The 14,168-nt window shown below is 39.3% G+C and overlaps 2 protein-coding genes across 2 annotated transcripts in view; one reads left to right on the top strand and one right to left on the bottom strand.

The window, feature by feature from the left end:
- Positions 1-11,479, top strand: part of LOC105047152 (peroxisomal membrane protein PEX14) — a 25,143-nt gene extending 13,664 nt beyond the window's left edge. The window contains exons 10-12 of the mRNA XM_010925958.3: positions 7,558-7,602; positions 7,693-7,761; positions 10,521-11,479. Coding sequence (XP_010924260.2) covers positions 7,558-7,602; positions 7,693-7,761; positions 10,521-11,036 — 630 coding nt within the window. The 3' untranslated portion in view covers positions 11,037-11,479. The remainder of the gene's footprint in view (positions 1-7,557; positions 7,603-7,692; positions 7,762-10,520) is intronic.
- Positions 11,480-12,148: 669 nt separating this feature from the next.
- Positions 12,149-13,688, bottom strand: LOC105047153 (uncharacterized). Its single transcript, XM_010925959.3, has one exon. The coding sequence runs from the start codon at positions 13,350-13,352 to the stop codon at positions 12,453-12,455; it is 900 nt and encodes a 299-aa protein (XP_010924261.2). The 5' UTR covers positions 13,353-13,688; the 3' UTR covers positions 12,149-12,452.
- Between the last annotated feature and the right edge of the window lie 480 nt (positions 13,689-14,168).

The raw sequence follows: 14,168 nt of genomic DNA, 5'->3' as shown, positions 1-14,168 counted from the left end.
AGTCTGTCTTGACTCTCATATTTGTCCCAAGGTCTGTTGTATCGGTATCGGACTCCATACCGATGGTGGATCGGTATGGTATGATACTGATATCATATCATACCGTATCGACACGGTATTCTTCGGCATACCGGTTCGATACCGGCACATTTTTTGTTTCATTTTTTTTGGATGTTCAAGTTATTAATTCATAAATACAACCCCAAAATTACATTATATTGCATATTATTGATATATTTGGATTCAATTTTTGAGTTCGGTAGCGGTACAGAAATTTTTGATCCAAAATTTTAAATGTATATTTATTTATATTATATTACAACTGTATCATCCTAAAATTAAAAACAAAATATATAAATTGCATTAAAATATATCTAAATTTTTAAAGTACAAAGCACAAAGAATGATATACTAACCTCAAGATCTGTTCTACATCTAATTTTTCGTCGAGTGTCTGTGACGCTCGTAGATATCTGGATCATTAGCATAATCTAGAGGAAATCAAGATGCACTGTACTCTTGAATATTCATCCTATAAGGCATCTTTTTTGGATTGTAAGATATCTCAGATCTCTCACTCAAACTCTGGTAAGAGAAATATCCTCAGGATGATGGTATGACTGTGGAGAAGCCCATTCGAAGATGCCGGTAGCAAAATTTGATCCGTAAGATGCTTCAGGCTGCATAAGGTAGTAATCACTAGAAGACGATGCCTCAGATGCACCATATCTATATGGATCATAAGGTGGCTGCGGATAATAGGATCCATAATGCGAGGATGATCTAGATACATTCATGGATCCTACTTCATATGCAAGATCGTCTGCAGCTGCATCGTGTGCTGGACAACCTCTAAGAGCCCGTTGTCTATATGAAATCGGCTCCCCACGGTCTTTACCGACTCATCCATCATGGTCTCTATCTTATGTGGCATGTGTAAACTGAGACTTATCGGTGAATCAAATATCATCTTGCGGCTGTATCTTATAAACAGTGATCTCCTATCTTCCAGTTCCTCCCTGATCATCAGATCCATGATACTACTATCAGTATCATCATCACTCTCTCTAATCTCCGAATCTGAGCCAGATAGCTCATGTACTCCTGAGAGTGGTGCACATGCAACTGTCTTTTCTTTTCTCTTCTTGTGCCCCTCTGTGACTAAGTTTCCTGTGATTGAGAGGATGGATGTCTTCTTGCTGACTGTCGATCTCGTCTATATATCTGTTGCTCGAACTTCTGCGAAGATGTATCGGATATCGAGTCATGTGATGAATGAGTCTCCTGTGTCCCCTCAGGCTGTGGCTGATCAGCTGGAACCTTATGTGGAATATTTCTTTCTGCCTCTTGTCCTGGATCCATCCTGATCTCTCTAGCTACCACACTGGCTGGTCATGGAGGGGATCCCGACTCATCAAACTCTAGCTCCTGCTGCTGACTTGCAAGCCATTCGATGATCAGATCGTCGTTCTCGTTCGTATAATTATCTAGTGTCGGATCAGTATACTTCAGTTATACTTTCTCCTGAATGCATTTTAGCCTCAACCTCAGATTGTAGTGAACATATACAAGATCATTGAGGTGTTTTTATGTCAAACGATTTCTCTATTTGCTGTGGATAAGGACGAAAGTCGATCAATTGCGTTCACAGCCACTAGCAGAGACCGTCTGAGAAAGAATACGGACAGCCACACCTCTAAATATTCTGCGGACATTCCAAAATGAATCCACCATTCGCTGCAAAAGCAAAATTACATATCAAATTTTATGATATTATTAAGCAAAATTATATATCTATGCTGCTCATTATTGATATGTAATTTACCTGGATTCATCTGCTTTTTGTTTATGACAGCTGATGGGACTCTAAAGCTGTCTGATCCCTCTCTAAACTGTTTCGTCTGTAAAAAAATATGTTTATTAAATTTATAAATATATCATTGAGTACAGATCGAATTCAGTTGAATAATCACATCTATTTTAAACTAGTATATCTCTTGCAGATAAAACGATGCGATTTCTAGATCGGACACCATCTTATATATCACATTACGAAGAGCAGCAAGAAGCTCGTTGTCCATATCTATCTCAGAAATGATATACTAGAATCTCGAATTTAAATAATAAGCTGCATATAAATTTCATAACTGATTAAGTATATTTTTACAAGCATAAAAAAAATATTTTAAAATATTCTTGAATCCGTGCTTACCGGTTAGGTGCAAATCTCTATCCATTTGATAGTCCTAACGGTGCTCAATGATGTTAATGAATTCTTGAGCATATTTCAGATCATTCTTACTGATCTGTTTCTTTGCTTTCTCCATCATGTAATATAAAAAGCCCATCTGGGGGTATCTTTCACTGTCCACGGTGTGAAGCACCTCATATAATGGCTTAATAGCCTTTACTACCTTCTCAGCCCGCTGTCAGAATGACTGACTCTTCATCAAGTTCTCCACATTACTTCTATCAGTGCCAGCCCTCGCATATCTGCTCTCCTGCCACTCGGTACTGACAAATATCTGACGTAAGACTGCTTTCTTCTAAAGAAGACTCAAGTATTATGAGTTGGTAGCAAATTGTGTGATATCCGATCTTAAGATCTTCCCTCCAGTATATGTCCGCATCAATGAAAGAACTCATGTGTGATTGTAGATGAATCTAGTAATAGTCTGGGCAATCTCCACTACCTGCTGCACTCTACGAATTTTTCCAATATTCATCAATATAAGATCAATACAATGTGCAGCACATGGGGTCCAGTATATCTACGGTCGCTGCTCCATCAGCAATTCTCCGGCAGCCTTATATTGTGGTCCATTATCTGTGATGACGTGTACGACATACTGCTCACCCACTGAATCAATCACCTCCTCCATCAGATCAAAGATATATGTGGCATCGTGCATCTTATCTGAAGCATCAATTGATTTGTGAAAAAATATTTTTTCATCATAGAATGTAAAAAAATTAATGATGCTCCGTTTAGTAGGATCGGTCCAACCATCACACATCACTGTCAATCCATATGTAGGCCATTTATTCTTGTAAAAAGCAATCCATCTATGCAGATCCTCCTTGTTACTGTCAAGAAGCTGACCATAGATGTCCTTAGGTCCTGATGGATCTACATCCTGGCTGGCAGCCTCTATAGCTAAAATGACAGATCGATAGTAAAGATTGGCTGCTGCATTTGCTAGAATATGGCTGAAATGAAATCATGATCCAATAGCTCGCCACATATCCTTCTTCTTATCTTTTTTCACCATAGTGTCAATCTTCTGCTGCTTTGAATTCTTGCTGGGTAAAGCATGTGGATCCAAATCATGGATAGTGGCTCCTGTTGGAATATCTCTAGAGAATCTCCTTCTACTGCCAAAAGCTCCCAACAAAGATGACATGCTGTATCTGCTCCCTCTACCACCAGGCTCTCTGACTGATGTAGTCCTCTTGAACTCGAAATTTTTTCCACCGATCGTTGATCCAGACTTCGATTCGTAGTATGATGGTCTAAATCGCTCTCTATACTAGGCTATCTCCTCTTGTCGGTACGATCAGCCAACCTCGTCTGAATGATAGCCTCAATCTGTGCCTCATCATCTGGAGCGGATGCCTCTTCTGACTCTCTAGAGTGATAAGAAGGTAGCTCTGCAGCTCGACGGTCCACTTCCGTCCTTTTCTGTTTGCCCTTTCTTTCGCTGCTTTCGAATAAGCAAAGTGCTTTTTCATCAACTGTTGGACTTCTTGCGGACATTTCCGACACATGAACACATCAGAATAACCACCAGTCAAGTGCTGCTTCAACCTAGTTATCCCTCCCTTGAACTCTGTGTTACTCCATTTGCATCTCCAATAATACCGAGTCGAGAGCATCTCGCCATAATCCCAACCAATGTAACGCTCTGAATCTTTCTTCTTACTTATTTCTGCAAGTATAACAAAACACGACAGTTTAAAAATTATTAAAAAATATTATATATAAATTAAAAATTCATAAATTCAAAAAAATATGTTATATACTTCAAATAATATTTTTGAATTAACTGTAATATAACACTAATTTTACATATTTTTTATTTGATAAAATTTTTATTATTTAAATAATTATAAAAATATTTTTAATTTCAAAAATTTTAAAAAAATTTGAGGTTAGATTTAAAATATTTCAATTACTTGAATCATTCTAAACATCATTCTTAATTTCAAAAAAGATTCTGATTTTTTATTTTTTTACTTTATTTTTTAATAATTTTTTTACGAATAAATATATATTAAAAAATATATAATTAATTAAAGTCAATGAACGTCATGCTCTGAATTTTTTTCTTACAAGTATCTGCAAGTATAACAAAATACGATAGTTTAATGATTATTAAAAAATTATATATAAATTTAAAAAAAATGTAATAATAATTTTAAAACTTATAAATTCAAAAAAATATGTTATATGCTTCAAATAATATTTTTAAATTAACTAAAATATAACACTATTTTTATATATTTTTTATTTGATAATTTTTTTATTATTTAAATAATTATAAAAATATTTTTTTAATTTCAAATATTTTCAAAAAAAATTGAGTTTAGATTTAAGTAGCTCGAATCATTCTAAACATGATTCTAAAACTCTGATTTTTTATTTCTTTAAATTTATTTTTTAATAATTTTTTATGAATAAATATATATAAATATTTAAAAAATATATAATTAATAAAAATTAACGATTTTAGTGTCATCGTGTAGATGTTTCAAAGATCTATCACATATAATTAAATCATATCAAAATCATAAAATTTTGGTATGATTTTTTTTTTTATTTTCATACTTCCTTGTTCTTATCCTTTTTTTTAACAATAAAAACATAAAAAATAAAATATTTACTCAAAGAATAACACATTACCTTACTTCCAACAAAAAATCAGCGTCTTCTCGAATCAGTGCTGCAATTTGATGGAATTTTTTTTCTTATTTTTTTGGCGTCTTGTTGTGTCGGAGACGTTCTGTGGAGTTCTTTGAGAGCTCTCGAGCTTCTTAGAGAGACAACCCACCTGGACTGTCACTAAAAGACAGCCCAGGCCCCACTCCCCCCCTCACTCTCTCCTTTGTTCATGTGGGATGTCGGTACGGTTCGGTTCAACATCGAATTGAACCGTACCAGTCCATACCGTCCGATTTTGGGAGGTATGGAGCCGAATCACACCGAACCGCCCGGTCTGGTGCAATTCGGAGCTGTTTTTTGAAAAAATCAGCTGAATCGGATCGGCTGGCCGTCGATCTAGTTCGGTACGCCCTGTACCGGGTGTTTGACCCGGTATGGCAAATCCTGGTTTGTCCATTCATTAGCAGCCAGGCATGTGCTCTAGGGCATGGGAGCGAGATTATTCAAAAGCTCTTAAAGTTAGGTGAAGGCCGAATGTCAAGTTGAGGTGGAGATTGTTGGGTTTTGGTGCATCGAATTCGATTCACAACAATGAAACCCACTACAGCGAAGTCCAAGTTAGAGAAGCCTATGGCGTAGGCCCACAGGAGTGCAGCCCGCAGGCGCGTAGGTTCCGCTGCATGAGGTGCGGTCCACTGCACGGTCCAGCATGCACAGCATGCGGTCCAGGCGTGAGGTGCGGTCCATTCACGCGGTCCATCATGCGGAACGTGCAATCTAATAGCTGAGACAGGAGAGGCTGCTATTTTGCGCGATCGAACTGCCAGGAAGTGATGCGGGCGTGATCAGGCAGCCAAAGGGTTTTTGAGTCCTATTAGAACTCTGGATTTGATTTGAACTCAATTTGGGCCCTATAAAAGGAGACAGACAGGCTGAGAGAGAGGTGTAGTGGTTTGTAGCGGCTCAGAGAAAGAGGGCCTTCTAAAGAGTTGATTAAGAGCCTTTTGTGAGGGTTTTAGCTTCTTGTTGAGAGAGAGATTGATATATGAGAGTTGAGAGGTTGTGATCTTCTCTTATATTTATTTTTTCTCATTATGAAGCTTGCATGCTTTGTGGAGGTAAGCTTTGAGTTGATCCACGTTATTTGATTATATCTTTTGTGCATTTTTCTTCTTCCTTCTTCCTGTGGTATCTACATCATTACCAGCGTTTGCGATCTTGGGCAGGAATCCGTATTCCGTACTCGTGAGAAATCCTCCCAATATGACTTTATGGTTTTAAAGGATGTTTGTAACATATGTAGATCCCACATTTCTCATCTTCTTTTATCTGTGGGGTGTATTTGTTGCACAAAGAAAGTTACTGAAAGGACCACTTTGCATTATCTTCTGTATGTTCTATGTAATAGCATTATTATTCCATTATGCTTATTAAATGGCATTCAACAGCCTGTTTTGCAATTATTAAATATATAAAGCTACCACAGTTACCAAATCTGTTGACAGCTAGGTTGGGCTGAGCCACTATCACCTCTATCAGTTTGTTGGAATTAACCCTTGCATCGACTGCACAGTCTTAAAATAATTTGTGCAGGAACCTGTCCATTTAAGGGGGCAGTAGCCTGAACTGCATCAGACCTAACCAAATCTTTCTACTTTTCATCCAGTTTCATCTGAAAGAAGCTAAAAAGTACATGTAATATGGTCTGTAGTGAAGACCATCATATTCAGACCAAATTTCTTACTGTTGTGACTAGCTTTTCTTCATGCTTGGTTAATATTACGCTTGGGATTCGGTTTTCATTGCGCTGTGGAAGCCCATGAAAGAATGCATAACAGCTATCTCAGCCTTGTTGACAACCCTAGCTCTTTGCCATCACAAGGGTGTCAACATTTATGTGCTAGGAGACATGTACATTGAATGTTACAGGGCAAGATTGAAGGCCCATTAATGGAGTTTAACAATAAGCTCTAAGAAAACATGTTTTGTTTAGTTGAGGAGTTTCTTTCAAGGGATATCAGTGGCTAAATATAATCTATCTTTATGGTCTGTGGGATGAGACAGCTGAGCTGAGCTAAATAACCATGCTTGCAGCACTTCAATACCACTGTACTCTCGGTCTTGGAATTTGTAAGGTCCTTGAATAATTTTTTGTTCTACTTACAAACTCTGAACAGTATAGTCAATGATACCACAAACTAGCATGAGCACATGATTGCAACAGTGTTTTGCTTCTTTAGGTTTATTTTTGTGTTATTCAATGGCTATCTGTCAACATGAAATATGCTTGGGCAGGATAAGTGGTTATACATGCTTGCCTGATCATATCTTGAAAATTAACTACTTAGTATAATTGCAATAGTGGATGGATAGGAACTTCAGCTGTCTAGCATTGCATTTCTTCAATCTGAAACAGCTTCCTGGAATTGCTGTATTATTTCTGTCAATCATATACTCCTTGTCTGCGTCATGGTCTATTTTTCTCGAGATTTATGGCTTTGGCCTCTGGTTCTTAAAATTATCCATGGGCACATTGATTTTTCCACCTAATACTATTAAATGCTGATAAAATATTTAGCAATTTGCCTCCGTGCACAAAAATAAAGATAAATGATAGGGATTATCATTTACATAAGATCAAAAATACAAACTAAGGGTCAATTTCTAATTTTCAGATCATGGAAATGGTACAGAGAGGAGAAAAACCTCCTAACATCAAGGTATACTCTTCCTTCCCTGGGTTTTCTACCTTGGATTTTTTTTTTTTTTTGATCTAAATTTAACCATTTCCTCTTTTATCTGACCGACAGGAGATTAATGACATGCCTCCAAACCCTAATCAGCCTATACCAAGACCTCTAATGGCACCTCGAGTCAAGGTTTGGACTTTAATGTTATTTGACCTTTTTTAATATGTATCTGAAGTTTTTATTTTGGTTTTTGGTGCACTAATGTATTGACTCATCTGGAACTCTACAACTGATGATTACCAATGTGGCTTGCTCAGCAAATAGTGATCATCAACATCGGGTGTCCTGACTCCAGCTTCATATTTCAGATTAGGTGCTCTGAAAGAATTTGAGACAATAATCTTTATGGATACTTGAGACTGAGAGAGTGAGAGAGAGAGAGGGGGGGGGGGGTGGGGGTGGAGAGGGAGAGAGATTAGTCACATTGGATTGGATTTCAATTTTAATTCCTATCAAGCAGGTCATGTAGGCAACACATTTTCTTTCTTCCTTATCTCATTGCAGATAGACCACCTTGTGTTGCCTTTGCCTCATAGATCAGCCACCCCTCCCTTCTGTATACCTCCAATAATCGTCAATACATCTAATCTTTGCTTTTTGCAAAACGGGAAGGAGCAGCATATGTAGAGTGGTGCACATGCACACTGGCACATACATACAGGTTCACATGTGTAAACACCCTTGCGCACACAGAGAGAGAGAGCTAGAGAGAGAGAGAGGTTTAAGTGTTTTGGTGGTGGTAGCAGACTAGATTTTATGGGACAGGAGCAGAGTGAAGGGAAAAATCTTGCTGGATAATGCTGCTGAAATTGGTGAATTGAATTTGGCTCGTCAGTTGGGGCGGATTAATGTGATTGGCTAAGCAGATATTTAGGGATGGGAGGAGGCAAGGTTTGCCGACTTATGTACATGGGAGTGCTGATACTACATGGGAGTGCTGATACTACATGGAGTTTGTGGTGATAGATTCAAGGGTAGAGGCAGTGGTTATTGTGATCAATATGATGAAATTAAGAGTGGTGGACTGACAAGGAGTGAAGATGGGGGGGAATTTGTGGTAAGATGGGAACATACCATGCCAAAAAAAATGAGTGGGCAACTTTTCCTAACTTTAAATAGTAAGCAAAGCCAGCTTTGAATTCACTGAAAGTAAAGAATTAGCATATATTAATTCTAAAATTGCATTTTTAAATTACAAACATCATCTGAGGTCTTTTTTACCAGGTAATCTAATACCCAAATTTATGTGAAAAGAATACAATTGATTTTCCGAGACTAATTTTGTGGTGATAACAGGATATCTGAGTGAAATATTTTCTCAAAAAAGCAAATTTTTGATGGACGGTTGTTTTAACTTTGCAATTGTCTATAAATACTTTCATGTATTTTTGGAGGATCTCATCAGTCTACCCTTCTGTTTTGCTTTTCTAAGTCATTGATATAATTCCCTTCAAATAATGATGGTTTTTTGATATTTATGCAATCAGATTTGCACCAGTTGAATACTTCAGCTTCAATATATTTCATTTCTAGATTGGTTGCTTTGTGATAATTTTTATGATATGATGAGGGGTAACAAATTTGAAGGGGGAAGTGCTTGGGAGAGGTGTTAGGAATGGGGAAAAAAGTTTGGAAGTGGTTTGTGGTTAGAAAAGAACACATCATGCCAAAATAGCCTACTGGGTGACTTTTAGTTTTCAAATCTAGTGTATGAACCCAATTCCCGACTCATAAGAAATCAAAGAACATGTGATAATTAAAATTATGTTGATTTTTAATAAATGTAGGGAACATTTAGATTGGTAGATAACCTTCTTGCAAGAAAAATCTATATTTCTTTGGTGTGTTCTGATCTCTTCTCCTAGGCTAGATGTGATCATCAAGCGGTATATGTATGTATTGGAGGACAGAAAGTTCACTGCCCATCATCATTTTTAGTTTGCAGTTAATTATCTGTATTTACATACATTTGTCGAGGTAATCTTGAATTTTTTCCATTATCACATTTTCTACCTTTCCAAGTCATTGATATAGGATTTTTCCCAGTTTGGCTCTTTGGCAAATGACTTCTGCCCAATAAATGGATTCACTATTGTATCGTCAAACAACGCTTCGTAAGCACCTCATTTGGATTCATTCAGAAACTAAGGAGATGCTCCCTTTTTGCATGAGCAAAGCTACACAATTAATAGGTAGCTTAAGCTGCATAACTAATATTGTTGGTCTGCTCATCCGCCAACCAACCTCTGAGGTTTCATTGCAAGCGTCTCACTTATGCAAGGTCCTCTTGGCCAGGAATTTGGCCACAAGTAATTCATGAATAATGGGAACCAGACTTTGGTGGATCATACCTTGATCCTTTAAGTCAACCATATAAACTAGATAAGTTTGCTTTCTAGACATTGAATCTTCATATGTATTTCATCCCAGAAAGCTATATTAGCAATCATCTCTTGCAAGGTTTAGTTACAATATCTTTACCGTCCGTTTGGTTGATCAAGAGGTTTTGTTCAGGAGATTTTATTGCTTGATATCTGTACTATCCTCATGAACAATGGACTTCTGAATAGTCTTACAGTGCTAATGGAACAACAGTTTTATGACCATCATATGATTGCGATCATCACTTATAGTATATGGCTGTATGATGGGTTCTGAGCACCTGGATTGCACCAAATAAAGCCATTTCTACAATTTTCTACTGCACCCTCACAGTACCATTGACCTGCATTATGTTTTCAAATTAATTGGTGTTATGTTGGCAATGATGGTAGTAACATTTGGATTTTGAAGCACCTGAGAGATCACGAGTTTGCAATATAAACTGAGGTTTCAGATTCTTTTTCCGACATTGCTGACTGATGAGTATTCATTTTGTTGTCAAACAGCCATGGGAATGCACTCAGCAGGCTCAGCAAAGGCCCATTGATGGCCTTCAATCCCAAGCAAGCAGCCAAGGGGTGAGTTCCGAAGTTAAAGAAGACAACTCTCAGCGGTATGGGAGATTTTCTGATGGTTCAGAGGTTTTGGGGAGAAGGAAGACTGTGAGGATCACAGAAATAGAATCTGAAGCTGACGAACCAAAGCAGTTCTCTCACCGGATGGGAGCCAACGAGCATCCAAACTATCCAGTTTGGGTCCCACCTCAACCACCATCAATTGTGATGCCACAAGCCGCAGCTGCTATCCGACAGCCAAAGTCATCCATTCAGATCCAGGAGTCTGGTAGTGAGAGGTCTGCAGCTCATTTTGATAATGGGAAACATCAAGAAGTGAGAGCATCTGATCTTGCAGCTGAATCAGAGAGCTCTGGTATTGTGGTGACACACATGAATCAAGCTGGAAAAGAAGAACAGGAAGTTGGCATTGAAGTAATGGGGCCAAACACATCTGATCAGTTTTAATGGATTTCAATATAAAATCATGCTCATATATGGAATCAACAAGGCGACTGGTTTCTCAACATATTAAAGATTTAGCAATATAGTTCATGTGAATTTAGATCATCAAACAAAAAGTAGATTAGGAAAGAGCATAAGAGAGTGCATCTGGAGAACTTCTCTGAATACCTGTCCTAATATTTGAGTTCGTGGCATCTTCAATCCCATATTAAAGATCCAAATTATTTGCATTTCATGTCAGGTAATTTTGCATCAAATGTCTAGAGTGAACCTGTACAAGTGTTTGCTTTTCTTGTGAAGCTTGGAGAACTGCTGGCCTCAACTAAGTTTATCTGTACAAGATATAGCAGTCTAATTGTAAATTGAGTTTCTAACCAACCTTAATGCTTATCTTTCCATGTTATCATATGGAGGCAGGCTCTGATGCGAGCTGTCTTGCTTTGGGAGATTGGGCCTTGATGATTCCACTTTCACTAGCTAGCAATTTTAGACAATTCTTATGGGGAACATGATTGGTTGTCCAGTATGATAATGTACCTTTCTTACAGGCCTAGTAGGAAATTTTGCTTTCTATTATTTTATCAGAAGAAAGCTACTAGATAACAAACTCATTAAAAGCAGCTTCCTAATCACTCCAACTAATTGGGGTTGGTGAACCACACGGGTGATGGGAAGTGTGGCTGTACGATTATAGATCCATTTTACCCATCTAATATGTGAATCATCTACTATTTTTTGGCACATATATAGTTCATCTATTATTGATAGATAGACTTGGAAGCTGTTTCTTCACAGTGGAAACAATCAAGTTATGGTCTGCTGTAGTAAAGGATTGGCATTGACATCTTACCAAAAAAATAAAAAAAAGGATTGGCGTTGACAGGAAGAACAGCTCAATTTGTTAAACCACTCTAAGCAATTGAAAATTATACAAAAATCCATGCAATAGCTAGGGAATCTCAAAGTACCATTGGCCCCGTTGACTCAAGGATTGGATATTTTCTTTCACCCAAAAGAGGCCAGCATAGATTTTTTTTTTTTTTTTTTTTAAACGACTTCATAAACAGCAACCCAACATTCATTACTTGGACTATAAACAAGTTTAACAACAGAGATTCACAAATCATACATTATCATATTATATATGTTACTTCAACCGAAAAACAACCTAATTTAAGTTCCAAAAAGCACATCCCAAATGTCTCAAACTTTACCTAATAAAAACAAAGGTAAACTCATCGGTCCATAAAAATAGATAAATATGAACGGTCGTTCTCCCACCACCCAAACCACACAAATTTACAGGTAACAAGGCGCCCGTAACCTAGTGTCTAGCAAGATAAAAATCCAAGATGATAATACCTCTTAAAAATAAAAACAAAAAGAAAAAGGAAAATTAGTAGGGGCGGTGAGCAGGACTCAGCCCGTCACATTGGCGAGGAAACCGACAAGGTCCGGCTTGTACGGTAGGAACGACCGCCACCCGCCCGTCGCCGTTTGCCCGCCTCCGTTCCTACTCCGGTAGTAGATCCGGTGGGCGGTGACCATATCCACCTCGGTCACCCCACCCCCCTTCTTCCCCCCTTTCTTCTCCTCCTCGGTCACCCCACCCCCACCCCCATTCTCCTTCTTCTCCCCCTCCCTGTTTGCCGCCGCCGCCGCCTCCCCCATGCTCTTCTTCTTCTCGGAGCTCCGGCTAGGTTTTTTCTCCTCTGGCGCGAGGAATACGAACTTCTCCTTCCCGTCGCTGCGGCTCCTCCTGATGAGGTCCCGAATCCGCCACCGGAAAGACGACCCCGTGGAGCTGCTCTTCTTGCACTGCGCCGGCGACGGCGGCACCGACCCCGGCCGCCACACGCAGTACGTCCCCGGATCGATCCCCTCCAGCTCGTCCATCTCAGACGATGACGACGCCGACGCCGACCTCGACGACGCGTTCCTCTCCTCAATCAGCAGCCTCCTCAACGGCATCCGCACCGCCTTATCCTCCACCGCCTCGCCGCCATCGCCTCCGCCGGCCGCGAGAAGCAAATCCCGGTTGAAGACCGGGTATACGGTGCGAATCTGTCCGTTGTAGAAGATCTCGTCGGCGGTGATCGTCGAGCTGGACTCCGGATCTTTGATCACGAACGCGAACTCAAAGTCCTCGCTCGTGTCTTCGTCATCGTCCTCCTCTACCTCGCAGTGATGCTCCACGGCGGCAGAGATTTTCTGGGGGGAATCGACGACGGCGGTGAGGCTTTCGCCGGCGTCCTCTGGCTCCACCTCTCGGATGCTGGGGGAAAACATAACGGTCTGGCTTCCCCTGTCTTCTTCCATCTTTATTCCTTCTTATTCTCGTTTTCTTCTTCTATCCTCGCTTACTCGCTGTTGTCTGGAATTCGGAACTGGCCTTGGAATTGCGAGTGGAATTGAGAGGGATAAGGGGTCTGGAAAGGAGAGATAAGGAGGAGACTGCGTTAATAAAAGCCGGGAAACAGAGAGAAGAAGAGGGGAAGTGGGGCGCATTCAGGTAAGGTTTGAGCCTAACGCTTTGACGTTTCCTCCCTTCCTATCCGTGGAGACATAGGTGTGGAAGGAACCGCTGTGTCGCGTCATTAATTCTTCTAGAAAGTCATGTGGTTGGGTGTCTTCCCCTTCCGGGCCAAGAAGAAAGGCCTCCCTAGCATAACAATTGGGGATGATGTCATCTCTTTTTTTTTTTTTTTCTTTTTCTGATGAGGGGATGACGCCATCTTATTTCAGAGGGTTATCCTAATTAAGAAGGACGCTTGGATAAAAGTGTCTATTGGAATTCCCATGCATTCATGCATCACAACTCATTTCCACCGGACGTGATATCATGCTCTCCGTTGAGATTGCATCATCCTCCGTGCAATGGTCTTGATAGGTCCTATCCTTATTAATTTCTATGTTTCTAGAAGATGAACCATTGTTCATGTGATTATTCTGTGATCATCTGGAATATAGCAATGGAAGGAATTTATGGGGATGAAATAATGTTCCGATGATCATAATTATGATTGTTGTGGCTATTAATTTCTGATTATCTGGAAGATAGCAATGGAAGGAATTTATGGGGATGAGATAATGTTCTGGTGATCGTGATTACGATTGTTGTCAAGATGAGGCTTA

This window comes from Elaeis guineensis, chromosome 6 (genome assembly GCF_000442705.2).
Source record: "Elaeis guineensis isolate ETL-2024a chromosome 6, EG11, whole genome shotgun sequence".
Lineage (NCBI taxonomy): Eukaryota > Viridiplantae > Streptophyta > Magnoliopsida > Arecales > Arecaceae > Elaeis > Elaeis guineensis.
This window is presented reverse-complemented; position numbering and strand designations above follow the sequence as displayed.

Bases quoted from the DNA above. Each gene is read 5' to 3' on its own strand.
- LOC105047153 (XM_010925959.3), bottom strand. From the start codon at position 13,352: ATGGAAGAAGACAGGGGAAGCCAGACCGTTATGTTTTCCCCCAGCATC.